General features: G+C 50.1%; 1 protein-coding gene across 6 annotated transcripts in view; it reads right to left on the minus strand.

Moving 5' to 3' along the window:
• The window catches only part of Slc43a2 (solute carrier family 43 member 2), a 47324-nt gene extending 32867 nt beyond the window's left edge, over window positions 1–14457 (minus strand). The window contains exons 1-4 of one of the 6 annotated variants that reach the window (XM_085829820.1): window positions 14030–14457; window positions 12332–12532; window positions 1756–1963; window positions 106–161 (exon numbers count right to left, since the gene is read on the minus strand). In XM_085829820.1, coding sequence (XP_085685946.1) covers window positions 106–161; window positions 1756–1963; window positions 12332–12491 — 424 coding nt within the window. In that variant the 5' untranslated portion in view covers window positions 12492–12532; window positions 14030–14457. Of the gene's footprint in view, window positions 1–105; window positions 162–1755; window positions 1964–12331; window positions 12533–12716; window positions 13128–13308; window positions 13465–14029 lie in introns of those variants that run through there. The other 5 variants (XM_021177668.2, XM_085829819.1, XM_085829821.1 and 2 more) reach the window with 5 other exon arrangements.
• Window positions 14458–18578: the final 4121 nt, after the last annotated feature.

Raw genomic sequence — 18578 nt, forward strand, 5'->3', positions numbered from 1 at the left:
CACCAAGCCCAACATAGCATCCAAGAGCAGGTGGGCCAGTGAGCACCTGTGGATGGTGGATCTTCCCTTAAGTTTCTGGCAAAAAGGGAGAAAAGGTGTACTCACAGTCTGGGTTACTTGCTCCATATGCAATCAGCAAGCAGGAGACAGCAAAGCAGGCACTAAAACCAAACAGAAAGTATGCTATTTACACTATGTTATCAACTGCTACTCTCATATAGTTATGTGGGATATTTACTATGTGTCACTTCAGAACGTTTTACAATCATTTAACAGTTCTAGGGAGACCGGGGAGAGATGCCTCATGAGCTATGAAGATGACGCAGGAGGATGCCATCTATTAGGACTTGCTCTCAGTGCTGAGATTTAAGCCATGGCTCTTTTGTATGCTACACGAGTGCTCCACTACTGAGCTGCATCCTCAGCCTCACCTTATAATTGTTAAACTTTCATTCATTTTGTCAGGCTGTAGTGGTGCACGCCTTTGATCTCAGTACCCAGGAGGCAGCTCATGGCCAGCCTGAGCTACAGAGTGAGTTCCAGGACAGCCAGGGCTACTCAGAGAAACCCTGTTCGCAAAACAAAACAAAAGCTTCATTCATGCGGGGCGTGGTGGTGCAAGCCTTTAATCCCAGCACTCCGGAGGCAGAGGCAGGCGGATTTCTGACTTCGAGGCCAGCCTGGGCTACAGAGTGAGCTCCAGGACAGCCAGAGCTATAAAGAGAAACCCTGTCTCGAAAAACAAAAACAAAACAAAAAACAAACAAAGAAAAAGCTTCATTCATTTTAATTAATTGATTAATTTTATTTTATTATTGCAGTGCTGGGGGTAGAACCCAGGGCCATACACTTAGGCAAGCACTCTACTACTGAGCCCCAACTGTAGCCTTTATATTTAAAGCACATACTATTAAGAATGACATATGTGCCAGGACAGCCAGGGCTACACAGAGAAACCCTGTCTCGAAAAACCAAAAAAAAAAAAAAAAAAGAATGACATATGTGGGCTACAATTCATGTATACACATAACTCACACTAGCCCAGCCAGCACTCATTAGGTAGAATTTCATATGCAGCAACTCCCCTCCTCCTATACAGACACAGACACACAGACACACACACACATACACATAGATCTATACATACACACACAGACACACACACATATACACACTACAGATATGTAGACACACACAGACACACACACACAGACACACACACAAACACACACCAGACACACACATAAACCACAGGAGGAGAAGGACACATGATAAATAATTTACATTTGCATATATTTATATATGTTTTAAGACTATTTTTTTCCTGGACAAAGTATAAGACCAGAAGCCTTTGAAAACCAATGCTCTTTTTTATTTTCTTAGTGTGTGCATCCCATGGCACGAGTGGATAATGGTTAGAGGGGAACTTGCAGGAGTCAGTTCTCTAGCTTCTACCATGTAGGTTTCAAGGATAGAACAAAAGTCATCAGGTTGGTGGCAAGTATCTTTACCAGATGAGTCATCTTTAATGACCCCCAAAACTAATGTTAAAGACAAGTTAGGGTCCTGTGGCTCACATGTGGAAATCAGCAGGGTCACGATATCTACCAATTCTGTGCCAGATACGGTAGTAATCCTGTCCAGGGTGGGAATTTAGGGAGTCCCATGGTGCACTGCTACCACAGTCCAAGATTCCCTACAGTAGGGAATGCAGCTCAAGGCATCACTTATGCTGACCCAGGATCCCACACTGACCTGCCCAGCAGCCTGAGCTTCCTTGGACCATACTTGTCCATGATGATGCCCAGAGGCAGGGTGATGGCACTGAGCAGGAAGGAGCCCACGGTGAACGCCAAATTCAGAATCTCATCCTGGGCCTTACAGCTGAGCCAGCCATTCACCAGGCTCACCTCCTCGGGTTCCGGCTCTGCGGTGCCCCCGACCGTGCCGTTAGTGACATTCTCTGTGTGTATAAAGAAAGAGAACAGGGTAGGCTTCCCCAAAGATTGCAGACACAGACTCACCTTTGGGATTTTACCACCAAGAAAGCCAAAGCTCACTGTGAGTGCCTTAAGGCTCTGGCAAATGACAAGATGTGGCTGGTTCGCCCAGACCCCTTAATGCAGATGTTTTCAGTATTTGTAGAAACCAGAGACCAGTCAAAGAATTCAATAAAGAAGCCATTCCTCAAAAAACACAGTCCTGTCTACACTTTCAAGGGTTTCACCCATGCCTTGACACGACATCAGTCCCAGATTAGGATTCTCATTCTACTGGAGGGTAGATGCCTACTAAGTAAGTACTTTAGAGCTGAATGCAAGCAAATCAGGGGCCCAAAGTCATCCACAGATAAGGAGTCTGAGGGCAGTCTAGGCTACAAGAGACCCTGTGTGGAAAGGGAGGGTGGGTGGAGGGACAAGATGGCTTAGCAGGTAATGGCATCCGCCACCAAGCCTGATGACCTAAATTGGATCCTCACCCTCATATTAGCAGGTGAGTACTGATTCCCAAAAGCTGTCCTCTGACCCTGACTTATGTCCTGTGTGCACACACACATACACTACATAAACATAATGAAGCAGGGTTGAAGCTGCAGATACTGGCACAGGCCTTTAATCCCAGCACTTGGGAGGCAGAGGTGGGAGGCTATCTGAATTTGAGGCCAACTGGTTTACAGAGTGAGTTCCAGTACAGTCAGGGCTACAGAGAAACCCTGTCTCAACAGAACAGGAGAGGGGAGAGGAGGGGAGGGGAGGGGAGGGGAGGGGAGGGGAGGGGAGGGGAGGGAAGGGACACGTAGCATGGTGTCAAGTGGAAGAGACAGAGAAAAGCAGATCCTTGACTCTCAGTCGTTGGCCAGCCTAACCTTACTTGGCAAATTCTAGGCTAGTGAGAGACCATGTCTCAAACAAACAAACCCAAGGTGGATGGCTCCCAAAGGAACAATAAACACCTAGGGCTGTCTCCACATGTGTCTGTGCATATGTGCACATACATACATGCAGTGGGCATGAGCACACCCATGCACATACACAAGGCTACCTGGGCTCCAGAGAGAGACCTTGTCTCAAAAAATGATGTGATTTCTGCCAGGCGGTAGAGGTGCATGCCTTTAATCCCAGAACTCGGGATGCATCTCCAAGAATTCAAGGCCAGCGTGATTTCCATTCTAGAGTATCCTATACTCTACACCTAGTAACAGTAGCTCAGGGTCTAGCCTTGACTGTGGAGCCACAGGCTGCCTCAAACATTCTCAGTAGCTCTGTCCACAGAAACACACAGCCAGTGTAAGAAGGACTTGCACAAGACAAGGTGCCGGTCGCTCCAGAACACCAGGTTCTTCCTCAGCTAATCTGGGCAAACTTATTGAGCCTGTGCTTCCCAATCGTAGCATACACCATATACTGTAAGTCAGAACCAAAGGGTTGGAGTTCCCGGCCTGTTTTTGAGGGGGTGGGGACTGAACTCAGATCCGCACGCACGTATATAAGACAAGCCACACCTACCACTTAGATGCACTCCCTGCGTGAGTTTTTGCTTTGTTTTTTTTTTTGGTTTTTTGTTTTGTTTTGTTTTGTTTTGTGTTTTGGTTTTTCGAGACAGGGTTTCTCTTTATAGCTCTGGCTTTCCTGGAGCTCACTTTGTAGACCAGGCTGGCCTCGAACTCAGAAATCTGCCTGCCACTGCCTCCCGAGTGCTGGGATTAAAGGCGTGCGCCACCATGCCGGGCTTGAGTTTTTGCTTTATTAATGGCACAGAGTTATTTCTTTTGATTTCCTGACAGGTGCCTCTCTTACTGCCCCCTCCCCCATGATGACACCCATTGCCTGCTGCGTCAGCCATACGTTGCACACATAAGTGCCCCCACCAAAGTTCAGCCAGGGTCAAAACAACACAAGAAGAAGTCCTGCACTGGCAGGAAGGAGGGTGGGGGCCAAGCTGGGAACCAGACTGGTACGGTTCCTTTGGTGGTGCTGACTAATCCTGCAGAAGCAAGCTTACTGATTAGCTTCGAGGCGCCACCAAAGAGCCAGAGAAACTCTTCCTCAGACTGCCTGCCTCCCTGCCTCCCAGTAGCAACCCTCTGGCTGCCAGGGCAGCCCAGCTGAGGTCTACAAAGCCTGCTTGGGGCCTCTCAGAGCCACTCTAGGTAACTGAAAAAGAAAGCATCTGGAGTGACTAACCACAATGGCTGATCTGCCTCTAGATTCTAACTTCCCTTCCCCTGCTTCCTATTGTATATCCTTGGAAATGCGACTTGACCATGCTCTGCTGGTTTCCTTATCTGTGAACGAGACACAATGTAATGACAGCATACACCCCTAGAGCTTTGGGGACCGTGATGAGAAAAAGCCGACAGCATTCTAGAGCTCCCAACAGGCATATGGAGCATGTGGCAAATAACAAATGTGTGCTTTTGCTAGTGTCGGCCTTCCTGGGGCTCAGATTGGGGTGGTTTATAGCATGGCAGCTTCTTAACAGTAGCGAGGCGCACAGCGCCAGATCACCATGTGACAGTACGGGTGTGTGCTTAGTTCAGCCTGGGCTGAGTCTTAGGCTAGGAATTGTCTTCTGCTACTGTGTAGTGTTATCTCCATGGGCCCTGACCCCCTTAGCTGTTTACCAAGTGAGTGGAAACAACGAACCAGAAACCAGTGGCCAAAAGGATCAAAATGGATATGGAAATAGGACATGCAGAACCAAGCTGAAGACAGAGGGATTTAGGGAGATCAGAGCCACGGACTAACAGCCTGACCGCTCACACAAACAAAACCTTTCAGGTCAGACTCCTGCCCCTGCCACCTTCAATCCCCTTTCCAACATATCCTCCACACTGACAGCCAAAACACATAGCAAACAGGGTTCTCCGAGCCCACTGGTCCCATGTGTTCCTGTGGCTGGTAGGTGTGAGGCAGCTCCTGGAAGGGGAGAGGCTGGTTTCAGGTGTCCGCCCTGCCAGCAGAACAGGAACTGGACCTGCAGTAGGGGGACAGGGCCTCCTCCCAGCCGTGAGCATTCCTCGGCATCATCCAGGGATGGGCAGCCAGCACAGATGAGATACAGTGGGCAGGTGGAGGAGGGTACTCTATTTGCTGAGAGACCTGACTGTGGCCACCAAGAGTCTGCATGCAGTCACTTACTTCAACAGCCGTGAGCTCCTAGTGACACAGAACAGGGGAGGAAGGAGGGCTTTTTTTTGGGGGGGGGTGGCACAAGACCAGTACAGCCTATTTAGAGACACTCTCTTCCAGAGCCCCCCAGATTCCATCCATGACTCTTCTTGTTTTGTTTGTTTTTCTAGACAGGGTTTCTCTGTGTAGCCCTGATTGACCTGGAACTCACTCTGTTGACCAGGCTGGCCTTGAACTCAGGGATCTACCTGCCTCTGCCTCCCAAGTGCTGAGATCAAACGCCTGCACTACCAGGTTCAGCTTCTGTCAACTCTTGATGGACAGAAGATAAAAATCCCAAGGCACTGGCTAACATGTGGCTCAGAGGTACAGTACCAGGTCCTGAGTTCAGTTCTCAGCATTGCAGTGTAACAAAAATAAAATGCTTAGAGCTGGAGAGATGGCTCAGTGGTTAGAGCACTTGTTACCCTTGCAGAGGACGTAGGTTCAGTTCCCAGCACCCCCACGGTGGCTCACAACCACTGAAATTCTAGCTCCAGAGGATTCAATGCTTTCTTCTCACCTCCAATGGCACCAGGCACAAATGTGCTATACATAAATATATTTGGGCAAAACATTTGTACACATAAAATAAATCTTTACAAAAAAAAATTTTAATCCTAAAATGGGCCAGTGATGTGGGTAGGCAGATAAAGGCACTTGCCACCAGGCCTGACAGCTTGAGTCTGATCCCCTGGACCCTACGGTGGAAGCAAAAATCCAACTCCTGCAAGTTGTTCACTGACTACCATATGCACACTGTGGTTAATGCTCATTCACACGCGCACACACGCACACACAAATAACTGAATGTAATTTAAAAGATTAAATCCCAAGGCGCTGGCAGGCTCCCAACACGGTAGAAGTATGCACATGAGGATGGGTTATCTGAAGTTATGTGATGGTCTGTTCAGTCTGCAACTAGACACGGTTTCCGAGGGGAGGGCCTAGAGCAGAAGTAAAGGTGTCTAGCCTTCTTTCATTTATGCTAATGTCACTGCACCCAGGAGCAGGTACCCACGCTTCAAACCACCAGTATCTGTTCTTAAATCTGCCAACAGGGCCACCGGGCCTCTGCTCACAAGCCTTCAGACTTGATGTCTAGCAACAAGTGACCTGGGAGTTAGGTGACTACTTAGGGCCTCTTCTCTGGGGAGTCTGAGTGTCCCTTACATAGGGAGGAAGCTCCTTCCAGGAGCCTAGACTTCTGTGAGCAATAAACAGCCACACAAATGATCTCGGTCCCAATTGGCGCCCACTCACACCCAGGCTGCTCCTGTCTTCTCTCCTCCCACTTGGCCACAGAAAGCCAGGAGAGGGACCAACACTAGGAGTGTCAAGCCCCACGGTGTCCCCTGTGCAGTCTAGAGTGCAGCCAGCGCCAACCCAGTTCAGGCCAGCCTGTTTGGATCTCCCCTGCACCTGTTTATTAAACAGGTGCCACCATGAAGTGGTCAGAGCAGCCCGGGCTAGCCCTGCCAGGGAGGGCAAACAAGAAGACAGGCAAGAAACTGGTGTGCCAGTGTGCTGAGAAGAGGACTCGGCTGCCAGAGCCCGGAAGGGAGAACAATGCCCTGTACTGTTGGCCCCCTCACAAACAAAATCTCCACAGAGATGGCAGAGGAGGCATGAGGGTTCTGTGACCCCACTCAGGGCTCCCCTTGACTTCTCTAGGGTCAGAGAGAGTCCTCCTCTCACCCCAGACAAACAAAGAGAGTGGGGAACTCCAGAACACCTCCCTGATAGTGCTAAGGAAACAAAGAGGCCCACAGATGGAGACACCCCCTAAGTTCCAAAGCAGTCCTTTCTCTGGCTGGTGCCTGAGCCCCTCCCCTCCACGGTGCTGACCCCTGGCCAGCCCTCCTGAGGGTACCTGCCCCAGCATCCCCTGCCTCTCTTCCATCCTTAGTCTATCCGGCAACAGGAAGCAGCATGTCAGCCCAGCAGGAGAGATGTGGGTGAGAGGTCGCCTGAGCCACAGAGCAAGCAGGAGGCCTGACTGTGAGTACCACTGGGCCAGCCCTCTCATGGAGGTCCCAGCAGCAGCAGCCTCCTGCAGGCAGCCTGTGGGTACTGGCCCCTGTGCTCTGTAAAAGGCATTCCTCGGGCCACCAAGTGCCATCTCAGTCTGATCCCATATTCCACACATGGCACGTGGCATTAGGAGCAGGTGTGCATCTTGTGGAAGGTCTTGTGGAGCCTGGCTCGAATGGAGACTGTCAGAGCCAGAGACTCTGACTGTGATGTCCTCGTCCCCATGGGTTAGAGAGGCCGAGAGAACAAAGCTGGGAAAGAGTTGGGCACCACCAGAGGCTCTTCCTATCGCCTGGTGAGAATGGGGCCGTCCCTCCGCTCCCTCACAAAGGCATGGAAAGCCAACCCTACCCTAGCAGATAGGACCTTCGTGAGACACTAAGACAAAATAGGCCGACAGATGTCAGGAAGGGAAACCAGGTCATGAGAGGGTGAGGGTGGTGGGGACAGCCAAGGGTACGCTTTGTGAGATGTTCTTAGAGGTTGTGGGTACACTCTTAACCCCCTCACTGTTTCTTTTGGACTTTTTCTGAAATTCAAAATAAACTAGGGGTGAGCTAAATAAAGGTGTAGCTAAGTGGTAGAACTGGCATGTGTGAAGCCCCGTGTTTAATCCCTAGCACTGAAAAAAATAAATTAACCAACAAACAGGGGGTGGGAGAAGTTAAAACAAGTCCAGGGAAGTGGTTCACAACTGTCATCACCGCATTCCGGAGGTTGAGGCAGTTCAAGGCCAGCCTGGTCTACACAGTGAGTCCTCCAGAGAGAGGTGAGGGTCTTGCTTCTTGCTGTCAGGGTGAGGGCCAGGAACACAAAACCGAGGCCAGAGAATAAAGTGTTCTCTATGCAAACATTGAGCACTGGTGTCTGATCCCCAGAACCCATGGAAAAGCTGTGATCTCTGAGCTCAATAAGTGCCATGGAGCAGGCGACGGGGGTGCATGCCTTTAATCCCAGCACCAAGAGGCAGAGGCAGGCTGAGTTTGAAGCCAGCCCGGTCTACAGAGCTAGTTCCAGGACAGCCAAGAACACACAGAGAAACCCTGTCTAGGGTGGGGAGGTGGGGAGTGGGGACTAGAGAGTGACTGAAGAAGAATCCTGGCACCGACTTGCACATGCACACACATGTCCATAGATGTGAGAGCATTCACAGGCACACACATAGCATGGCCCACCTAAGATCCTGTTCAGAGCTAGGCTGAAGTCTAGCAGGGGCCCTGGAACTTTTTGTCTTCAATCCTCAGTCCACCCACATTCACACCCAGCATGTAGCAAGCGCTCAGCGTTCACAAGAACCTCTGAGAGGTTCACTGGATTCTGGCAGCCCTCTGCCTCCTGGGCTTCTTTCCGGCCTTAGGAATAAAATCTAGTTTTCCTTGTTTCCCAGCCCTTCCACCTGCACAGCCATTAGCTCCCTTCTGCACCAGTCCTTTCTGTCTTCCCCTCTGAGGTGTAGGTGTATCCTACTCTGGCTCTCTCCCAACATCAGCTCAGCCTTCATTACCCTCTAAGCTTGTGCCTTAAGTTTAGGGAGGTCCCCGGGCAGTGGTGGCGCATGCCTTTAATCCCAGCACTTGGGAGGCAGAGGCAGGTGAGTTTGAGGCCAGCCTGGACTACAGAGTGAGTTCCAGGACAGCCAGGGCTACACAGAGAAACCCTGTCTCGAAAAACCAAAAAAAAAAAAAAAAAAAGTTTAGGGAGGTCTCCCACTTGGGTAACTTGGGCACAACCTGATCCCCATGGTTGGTCTTACTTCCCCTCCCAATTCCCATACCCCCCACATCCCCAGGCTCAAAGAGGCAGAGGCAAGCGGAAAGACACAGCGAATACCAGGCCAGCCAGAGTTATATGATGAAACCCTGTCTCAAAAACAACCACCCCCAATCCACCAAAGAACAACAACAACAAAAAAAAAAAAAAAAAAAAAAAAAAAAAACCAAAACCAAGGGAAGAGGTCATGTCAGGTGAATTCTATGGTGGCCATATAATATAGAAGCCAAGGGACTTAGCTTGGGAAAAACCCCCACTCTTCCCAGACTACACACTCAACTGCCACACCAGAAGGACAAGAGAGGTCTCTAGTTGCTATTACCAGGAGTGTATTATTACACAAAACTCACTAACTGCCCAGGCCCAGCTCCCGAGCCCCTGCCCAGGAGACAGAAAAAGCAAAGCAAGCTGTGACCACAGAGAGGTAAGGGACTCCTTTCCTCTCTCCACACCACCAAACTGGAACCCAGCACCACACCGTGTCTGTAGCCAGATTCTGGCTAGAGTCCCAAACCTTTCAACAGGTTCAGGCAAATTTCCTTTGGGGAACGAATTCACACCATTAATCTTAAAGACAACAAAAAGCTGTGACATTTGACTCTCCATCAGCTGTATACAGGTCAGCTCTTTAAAGGCCTAAAGCGATCCACTTAGCCATGCATCAGGGCTGATGATGTTGGGCCACACTGCAAACCTTGACCTTAGCTTTACCAGACACTCCCAGTCAAGGAAGCGCAGAGGTTTCTGGCCCCAAAAGTCAACAGGTTCCCGGGACTCCACACAGCCAGGAGGCTGGAGAGATAAGCTGTATGTAGAATCAGCAGGCTTCCCCAGCTAAGGATGCTAGGTCAGCACGTTTGCCAGATAATCAGAAAAGCCCAAATCAGACACAGGAGCAAAGGCACGGGATAAGAAGTTGATGTTCAACCCATGATCCTGACCCTTTCCCCTTCACTCTGGTTTGTAGGAGTGACCCGTCAAGTCTCTCAAGGGCTTAAATACCAACTCAGCACTCTGCTGGCGAAATCCCTGGCCTCCCCTCACCCAAAGGAAGGAAGAAGACAGGGTTTCCCCAGGAAAACAGTTTCCAGCCCCAGGGTGCCCATGCCGTCGGAGAAATTGTGTAAAAGTGGACAATCTGATGTCACCAGTGCCATGAATCAGAAAAAAAGAAAAAGAAAAAAAAAGAAAAAGAAAGAGAAGAGAAGAGAGAGAAGAGAAGAGAAGAGAAGAGAAGAGAAGAGAAGAGAAGAGAAGAGAAGAGAAGAGAGAAGAGATGAAATCTGACCTCGGGATGAGGTAGTAAAAGCTTTGCCAAAGGCTGATTTTTTTTTTTCTTTCTGTTTTTTAAATCCCCAGTGTATCCTATAACAAAGGCAGAAAAGAGAGCCAACACTCGCACCTGTTCCTTTCAGAGGGGCCTTTAATCTCCTGACATCCCTGAAGCAAAAGAGAAAGCTTGGTCAGGGAACAAGGTCTGACTCTCAGTCTCTCAAGATTTCTTGCTGATGTGGGGAAAGACCTGCCAAGAACCCTTAGGCTATTAGGAAATATTTTTGAGTGCTAAAGGCTAAAGGTTGGTTATAAACGATAGGCTTTCTGCCCTCTCCCAGGTGGCCTTTGATCCCTCCCTTTCTCCCACCTTTCTCCTCTCCTGCTAAGCTCTGTACACTAAGGATCCTCTGGGCAGATCAGAGAAGGGAAGTGAAGACTAACTGACTGGGGTCCAGGCAGTGGGAGCAGGTCCAAGGCTTTCCCTTCCTGCTAAGAATGAGAGGCTGGGTGAGGCAGTACAGGCTTCTCAGCCCATCACTTAGGAGAATGAGATGGCATTATTACAAGTTAAAGGCTAGCCTGGGCTACATAGCAAGATCCTTTGTGAAGAACAAAAGACCAAACAAACTTACAGACAAAAAAATCTTTAGAGCCGGAGAGCAGGGCAGTAGTGGCGCACACTTTTGATCCCACAACTTGGGAGGCAGAGACAGGCAGATTTCGAGGCCAGCCTGGTCTACAGAGTGAGTTCCAGGACAGCCAAGGCTACACAGAGAAACCTTGTCTCAGGGGAAAAAAAATTCTTTAGAGCCCAGCAATAATGGTGCACTTTGATCCCAGGACTCAAGAGGCAGAGGCAGGTGGATCCTTGAGTTTGAAGCAAGCTTGGTCTATGGGTCGAGTTCCAGGACACACAGGGCTACACAGAGAAACCTTATTTTGCAAATAAAATAAAATAAAATAAAATAAAATAGCAAGCCCACTTCTTAGAGATGACACTCAGGGCGTTGAACCTCTTGCCACCAAGTCTGTCAACCTGAGTTTGACCTCATAAATTCACATAGTGGAAAAAGAGTGTCAACAACCAAAAGCAGTCCTTTGTCATCCACAGCAGTCCTCTGTCATCCAGTTCTGTGGCCCCCCATAAATGAATAAAAAAATGTAAGAAAAAATTTAAAGTAAAAAAGTAAATGAATAGGGCTCTAGAAATAAAAAAGACATACCAGCAGTGACCTACAGAGTCAAGCCTGGGCCAGCACCATCAAACAAGACTGAGGTACGGGGTGGGGCAGAGACAAGAGACAAAGGCAAGAAGCAGTTCTTACCAAGGATGCCTAAAAAGGGGAGAGGATGGCAGCTGACTCGGCCCCACTGATGACCCTACAGCAACCAGGGTATGAAGACAGGAGTGGCAGAAGGAAGGGTGGGGGTAGTGTGGGCCAGCCTCAGCCTGCCTGCAGTCAGTCCTGGAGAGTCTAAGCATCCTTCTACCACTGTCTCCCTTCCTCTTCCTCCCTACGATGTTTTGAAAGCCACTGAGATGTTCTCACAGTTCAGGAGAGGAAATGGCCTTTGGAGAATCATAAAGCAGCAAAAATAGACAAGAAATTCTATCTTGGCAAGCCTTTAAGGGGACTCCATAATAGCCTGACTTAAAAACATGTAGGTCTAGATGAACCTTCCTTCGGGTGGAGGCAAAGCCACTTCCTCTCTCCTGCTGCACCCCGGCCTATGAGAGTTCCTCTTTCTTACACATGTTTTTTTGCAAGGCAAGCAATGCTGCAGGTCCTGGAAGACCAGAAGGCCAGCAACGTTCCTGACTGCACGCAGGAGTCTATTAGGCTATTAGTCTACAGCTTGGGCAAATGGAAGACTTGTCCCAGCCTCAGTTTCTCCATCCACAAACAGGGACGATGATAATGATACGCACCCAGAGAGCTGGATGAGGATCAAATGGGCTTTTTGGCACTTAGAGGCGCTGTGCAGCAAGCGGGCATAGCTGGCTTACATCTTCACCACCAACCGCCCTCTCCCAAAGACCCACTCCAGAAACCTGCCCCCGACCGAGGCGCCCATCTCACCTGGCTTCGTACACAGGTAGGAGTAAAAGCCCTCGGACTTGAGCATGATGAGCAGCGAACCCCAGCCCAGGAGGACTGCGGAGAAAAGGAGGTTTTCCAACACAGCGGTGCAGGCCATCCACCAGCGGCGCCGATGGGCAGTGGCCAGGGTGGGCGCCATGGTGCGGTGTGGCGGTGGCCGGGCTCCGGCTCTGCAGACACCTGCGCGCAGACCTCAGCTTCAGCGGTGGCTCTACCCAACCCGTGTGGCCGCTGGCGTACAGCGACTAACTAGCCTGTCAGTCCCTTGCAGCCCAAGCTATAGGTGCCCGCCGCAAAAGAAGAGAACCCTAGCCCTGTCAGGGACCTGGGCCACCCCGTACCCGCAGCTGCCTGGTAATGCTACCTTAGGCCACCGTGGAGCCCCGCTGGCCAAGAGGAAAGGCTTCTCCCTTAGTTCACTCGGAGGTAAACTGAGGCATGGCAGCTGGAAAAGGGCTAATTATGCTCAAGGACGTGGAGAGGGTCCTGATCCCAAGCAAGACTGAACAGCCACTTTGGGGGCCGGAAAGGGAGGCAGCTCGTAGTAAGGTCACCTGAGCGGAGGCACACCTGAGAGCGGCCACTCCCAGGGACCCTGACAGGCTCCCGCCCGCCCGCACTAGAGACCCTTCCTTAGTGCTTGTTCCTTCAACCACAAAATCAGCACAGGGAGCCCCGGAACGGCCCGCCCACGGCGCATTCATTGGCGGGACCGCACAGGAACTGCCGCGCCATTGGTTAGTGTTTAGGTCGCTAGGCGCTACCGCCACGCGAACCCCGCATGGGAGAGGCGAAGCCGGTTCAAACCGGCGGCGCGAGCCAAGCGCGCGACCCCCGTGCCGGGCTGTTACCCCGGCGATTAGCCCGTTTCCATAGAAGCGGATCCCGTCCCTCTGTCCTCCTGGCTTTTTTCGTTACGTCTCCCTCCCGGTGTCGTCCCTCTGACAAGCATGCACCTTCCCTCCAACCCCTGCCTGCGAGCGGCTTCAGGCTCTCGCACCCTCGTCTGAGGCCCGGATCCTGGGAGTCCAGCTCACCCGGCTCCTACCAGTGTGTATCGGGCCCGCCCGGCGCCTTTTCTGTCCCCTTTATTTCCAGCCCTTTTATTCCTATCCTAAGATGAAAAACACTGCCGCCCGTTGATTGGCTGAGTGGGGCTGGAAACAGGCGTCGGCCAATCAGCAGCTACCCACCCGCCCCCCGGCGAGCAGAAGCCGGTTCCGGCCGGACTTGGAGACAAACAAGAGGAATGGGGGGGTTGGGGGGCGGCTCGGGCAGGCTCAGCTTTACCCAGTTAAACTGGAGTGCCCCTCGACCCGGTGAGAGCCGCGGGCATCGCCCCACGCCCTTCTCGTTGCCCTCCTCCTTGTCAAGTTCATGGGTCAGCGTTTCAGGGAGTCTTGGTCCACAGCGAGCTGGGCTCCAAGCACCGTGCGGTTTGGCCCGCAGTATAGACCACCGTTCTCGCCCGGAGAGAACCAGGGCCGGATGCTCCAACTCCCCAGGCCATTGCCGCCCTTTTGTGCTCTGTTTCCCGGCCTGCTCCTTGGGCTTTGTGTCCGGGTTCCTCGCTGCCTAGCCCGCGTTGTCCTATCCAGGCGCTGTCTACGGGTATCAGAACACCCCGACCCAGGTCGAGGCATCATTACCACATCCCTGCTAGATCTCCCGACTCACCGGGTCCTTGCCTGGAATCAGGTGCCTCCTGCCTGGTCTTTAATCGGTGTCCCTTAAGGGTCTGTAGTCAGGATTTTGGACTGAGAGCCCCTGGTCCTCCAGTTGTCTCCATCCCCATCCCGCGCCCTCTTTTCTCGGTGCCTTCAGAGACCAGTCAGTGTTCAGGCCGGTCACCTTGGCATGCCCTGCCCTCCCACTTTCCCAAACGACTCTTTCATGTGGCTGGCACACTTTCTCGTCCACCCTTCTTCATGCTGTGAGCAATCCCGAGCACCTAGTTAGTCTAAGTCTGGCTTTGGAGAGCGCGATAGATCGCTAGGGGTCCAAAGAGCTCCGTCCTTTCTGTATCATCAGCGGAGCTGCGCTCCTCTGAGGACCTGCTTGGACGTGGGATGGAGCCTCAGCACGAAAGATTTAGCTGTCCGTCCGAGTCTCCCTGACGAGAGGCACTAACCTCCCCTTAGAAAACACTCGGTATCCCTCAGATTCTCCACACTTCAAGAGCGGGCTTGCTTTAGGGCGGAGGGAGTCCCCAGCAGCCTGACTCAGCTTCCCTCAGCTCGAGTGCGCCCCCTGGTGCCCAGAACCTTCGCCAGCCATCCTGCTAGTGCATGCTCTCCAAGACTTGGTCTAGGTTTGCTGGTGGGTTTGGGGCCTGATGACCTACTGTGCAGAAATCTCATAAGCTCCAAATTGGACCTACCACCTGCCAATAGATTAAGCCCTTCAATCCTTTTCCTAAGCAATCTGCTTGAGGACCTTCTCCAGACATATATCTAAAATGTTCCCTCCCCCTCTTCAAATAAATCGTGCCCCCCTTCTCCCTCAGATGTGTGTGTGTGTGTGTGTGTGTGTGTGTGTGTGTGTGTGTGTGTGTGTGTGTCGGGAAGTGTTGAGACAGGATCTCACTATGTATGTAGCTCTGGCCATCCTGGACCTCGCTATGTAATCCAAGCTGCCCTCTGCCTCCTCGTGCTAGGGGGCTCAAAGGCACCCTACTGAGCTAATAACATCTAATGATGTTAGACACTGTGAACTTAACATTTAACAGAATAATTAGGTTATCTACTGTGAGCCTTGCCCTTCCCCTGTCCCCACTGCACCAGGATAACCTGGTGTCCTGTTTATCTTATCTGCCCATTTCTGTCCCTGGGACACAACTACTCATCCATCAATCTCTGCATCACATATCTACCCCGCAGTGAATTGTGGGAAATGTAAACCTGACCTTGATAAACCTGACCTATTGCTAGATCCTGCAGAAACTCTTTACCTTGTTCTTCAAGATAAAGTTCAAGTTCCTCAACTGACTGGACCATGCTGCTTCCTACACAGCAGCCTTTTCCTCCTCCCTGGTCCTGGATGCTCCCCTCTGGGGAACTGCTGTGGCTCTGGCCTTGTGCTGCTCTCGCTAGTGACCCTCCCTTGGGAAGCACCTCCTCTGGGAAGCCTTCCCTGGCCACTCTCTATATTGCCTTTTGCTTTCTTTGTCTGCTGACCGTAATGCCTTATAATCTGTATCCCCATTTCCCACTGGCTCTGAATTTCTTGGGGGGCAGACATGCCTCAGTCCTAGGTGCCCAATATGAGTCCTGGAAGGAAAACACAAGCAAGTGAAAAGCACCAGGTTCAAGGACAGAAGATCGCAGAGTGCTGGATAGATGGCGGGAGGATCAATGATAACTGCCATTTATTGATGGCTGAACTCGTACTGGGTGCTTTTACACCGCGTGCCAGGGTGCCACTCCATCCCTACAACTGCCCTGGATACAGCCATTATACTTACATTCCAGAAGAAAAACTGAGGGGTTAGGTGGCTTGTTCAAATGAAATAAGAAGTCACTGTCTGTTGAGATGAAACTACCACTCCTTCTCCTCTTCTCATTTTTTTTAAGATTTATTTATTATATGTAAGTATACTGTAGCTGTCTTTAGACACACCAGAAGAGGGCATCAGATCTCATTACAGATGGTTGTGAGCCACCATGTAGTCTCTGGGATTTGAACTCAGGACCTTCAGAAGAGCAGTCAGTGCTCTTACCCAGTCAGCCATCTCTCCAGTCCCCCGTTTTTGTTTTTGGTTTTGGTTTTGGTTTTGGTTTTTCGAGACAGGGTTTCTCTGTATAGCCCTGGCTGTCCTGGAACTCACTTTGTAGACCAGGCTGGCCTCGAACTCAGAAATTCGCCTGCCTCTGCCTCCCGAGTGCTGGGATTAAAGGCGTGCGCCACCACGCCCGGCTCTTGTTTTTTTTTTTTTTTTTTAAGATTGATTTTATGTACATGAGTACACTGTAGCTTTCTTCAGACACACCAGAAGAGGGCATCAAGCCGGGCGTGGTGGCGCACGCCTTTAATCCCAGCACTCGGGAGGCAGAGACAGGTGGATTTCTGAGTTCGAGGCCAGCCTGGTCTACAAAGTGAGTTCCAGGACAGCCAGGGCTATACAGAGAAACCCTGTCTCGAAAAACCAAAAAAAAAAAAAACAAAAACAAAAAAACAGAAGAGGGCATCAGACCCCATTACAGATGGTTGTGACCCACCATGTGGTTGCTGGAAATTGAACTTAGGACCTCTGGAAGAGCAGCCAGTGTTCTTAACCACTGAGCCATCTCTCCCACCCTTCTTTATTTACTTTCCTTCTCGATCTGGCCCTGCTAGCTCAGCCTTTATTTTTTTTATTTTATTTTTTTTGTTTTTGTTTTTGTTTTTTTCGAGACAGGGTTTCTCTGTATAGCCCTGGCTGTCCTGGAACTCACTTTGTAGACCAGGCTGGCCTCGAACTCAGAAATCCACCTGTCTCTGCCTCCCGAGTGCTGGGATTAAAGGCGTGCGCCACCACGCCCGGCGTTCAGCCTTTATTCTTACTCTTCTTTTTAAATTGAGAGTGCCCAGGCTAGACTTCAGGACTTTTGGCAAGTCTTAAAGAAATAAGTCAGGACGACAACCTTGCCACAGGAAAAAAACACAAGGCTCAATAGGCCATCAGAAGAGAGGCCAGGAAAAGTGTAAGAAGCACACATATATGTATGTGTATACCGCACACAAAAAGTAAATAAAATAAAGCCAGTCGGATTGAGGAGAGCATATCCTTAACATATAAAAGGCCCTTACAAATCAGCAGAAGGATGAATGCTGCCCCTTTTGAAATTGTGAGTCCAAGCCAGGCATGATGGCACACATTTAATCTCAGCACCAAGGAGGTAGAGGCAGGCACATAGCCCAGTCTACACAGAGTTCCTGGCTAGTGCCAACCTGGGTTATCCAATGAGACCCTGGTCTTTATTTGGCTAATTTGTTTGTTTGTTTGTTTAAAGGCAGGGTTTCTCTGTGTAGACCAGGCTGTCCTGAAACTCACTCTTTAGGTTTTTTGTTTGTTTGTTTGTTTTTGTTTTTTAAAGCTTTATTTATTATTATATCTAAGTACACTGTAGCTGTCTTCAGATGCACCAGAAGAGGGCGTCAGATCTCATTACAGATGGTTGTGAGCCATCCATGGGTTGCTGGGATTTGAACTCAGGACCTTCGGAAGAGCAGTCGGGTGCTCTTATCCACTGAGCCATCTCTCCAGCCCAAAACTCACTCTTTAAAGCAGGCTGGGGCTGGTGAGATGGCTCAGTGGATAAGAGCACCCGACTGCTCTTCCGAAGGTCCAGAGTTCAAATCCCAGCAACCACATGGTGGCTCATAACCATCCGTAACGAGATCTGGCGCCCTCTTCTGGAGTGTCTGAAGACAGCTACAGTGTACTTACATATAATAAATGAATCTTAAAAAAAAAAAAAAAATTCTGGGAACCCAGAAGCTTTTAAACCAGGCTGGCCTCCAACTCAGAGACTGTCTTTGCTTTCCAAGTGCTGGGATTAAAGGCATGGGCCACCATCACCCAGCTGACACACCCAGGTTTTTGTTTTGTTTCATTTTGTTTTTAAAGAAAGATTGTAAGCCAGGTCTGGTGGCTCACACCTATAATCCCAACATTCAGGGGAACAGGAACAAGTGGATTGCCTTTGTTCCAGGGCTGCCTAGGATATGTACTGAGATCCAGGTCAGCCTAAGCAACAGAACAAGACTATTTCAAAAACAAAAAGAATTTACTATAATCAGATAATATGTAGAAAAATGCAACCACTTCAAAGACCTGAAAAGAACTCCCACCTTAGAATGTAGAATGAACATAGTACAAAAACATCTTTTTTTTTTTTTTTTTGACAGGGTTTCTCTGTGTAGCCCTGGCTGTCCTGGAACTCACTCTGTAGATCAGGCTGGCCTCGAACTCAGAAATCTGCCTGCCTCTGCCTCCCAAGTGCTGGGATTAAAGGCATGCGCCACCACTGCTCGGCCAAAGATATCTTTTTTAAAATTTACAAGTGTTCTGACTAAATGTATGTAAGTCACCTAGAAATAGAGTTGCCTAGATGGGAAGCAAACTTGGTCCTCCTCAAAAGCAGCAAATGATCTTTTAAGTTAGGTTGTTTTGTTTTGTTTTGTTTTGTTTTTGAGACAGGGTTTCTCTAGGACAGCCTTGGCTGTCCTAGAATTCGCTCTGTAG

This window comes from Mus caroli, unplaced genomic scaffold (genome assembly GCF_978045245.1).
Source record: "Mus caroli unplaced genomic scaffold, Mus_caroli_1 scaffold_13, whole genome shotgun sequence".
Lineage (NCBI taxonomy): Eukaryota > Metazoa > Chordata > Mammalia > Rodentia > Muridae > Mus > Mus caroli.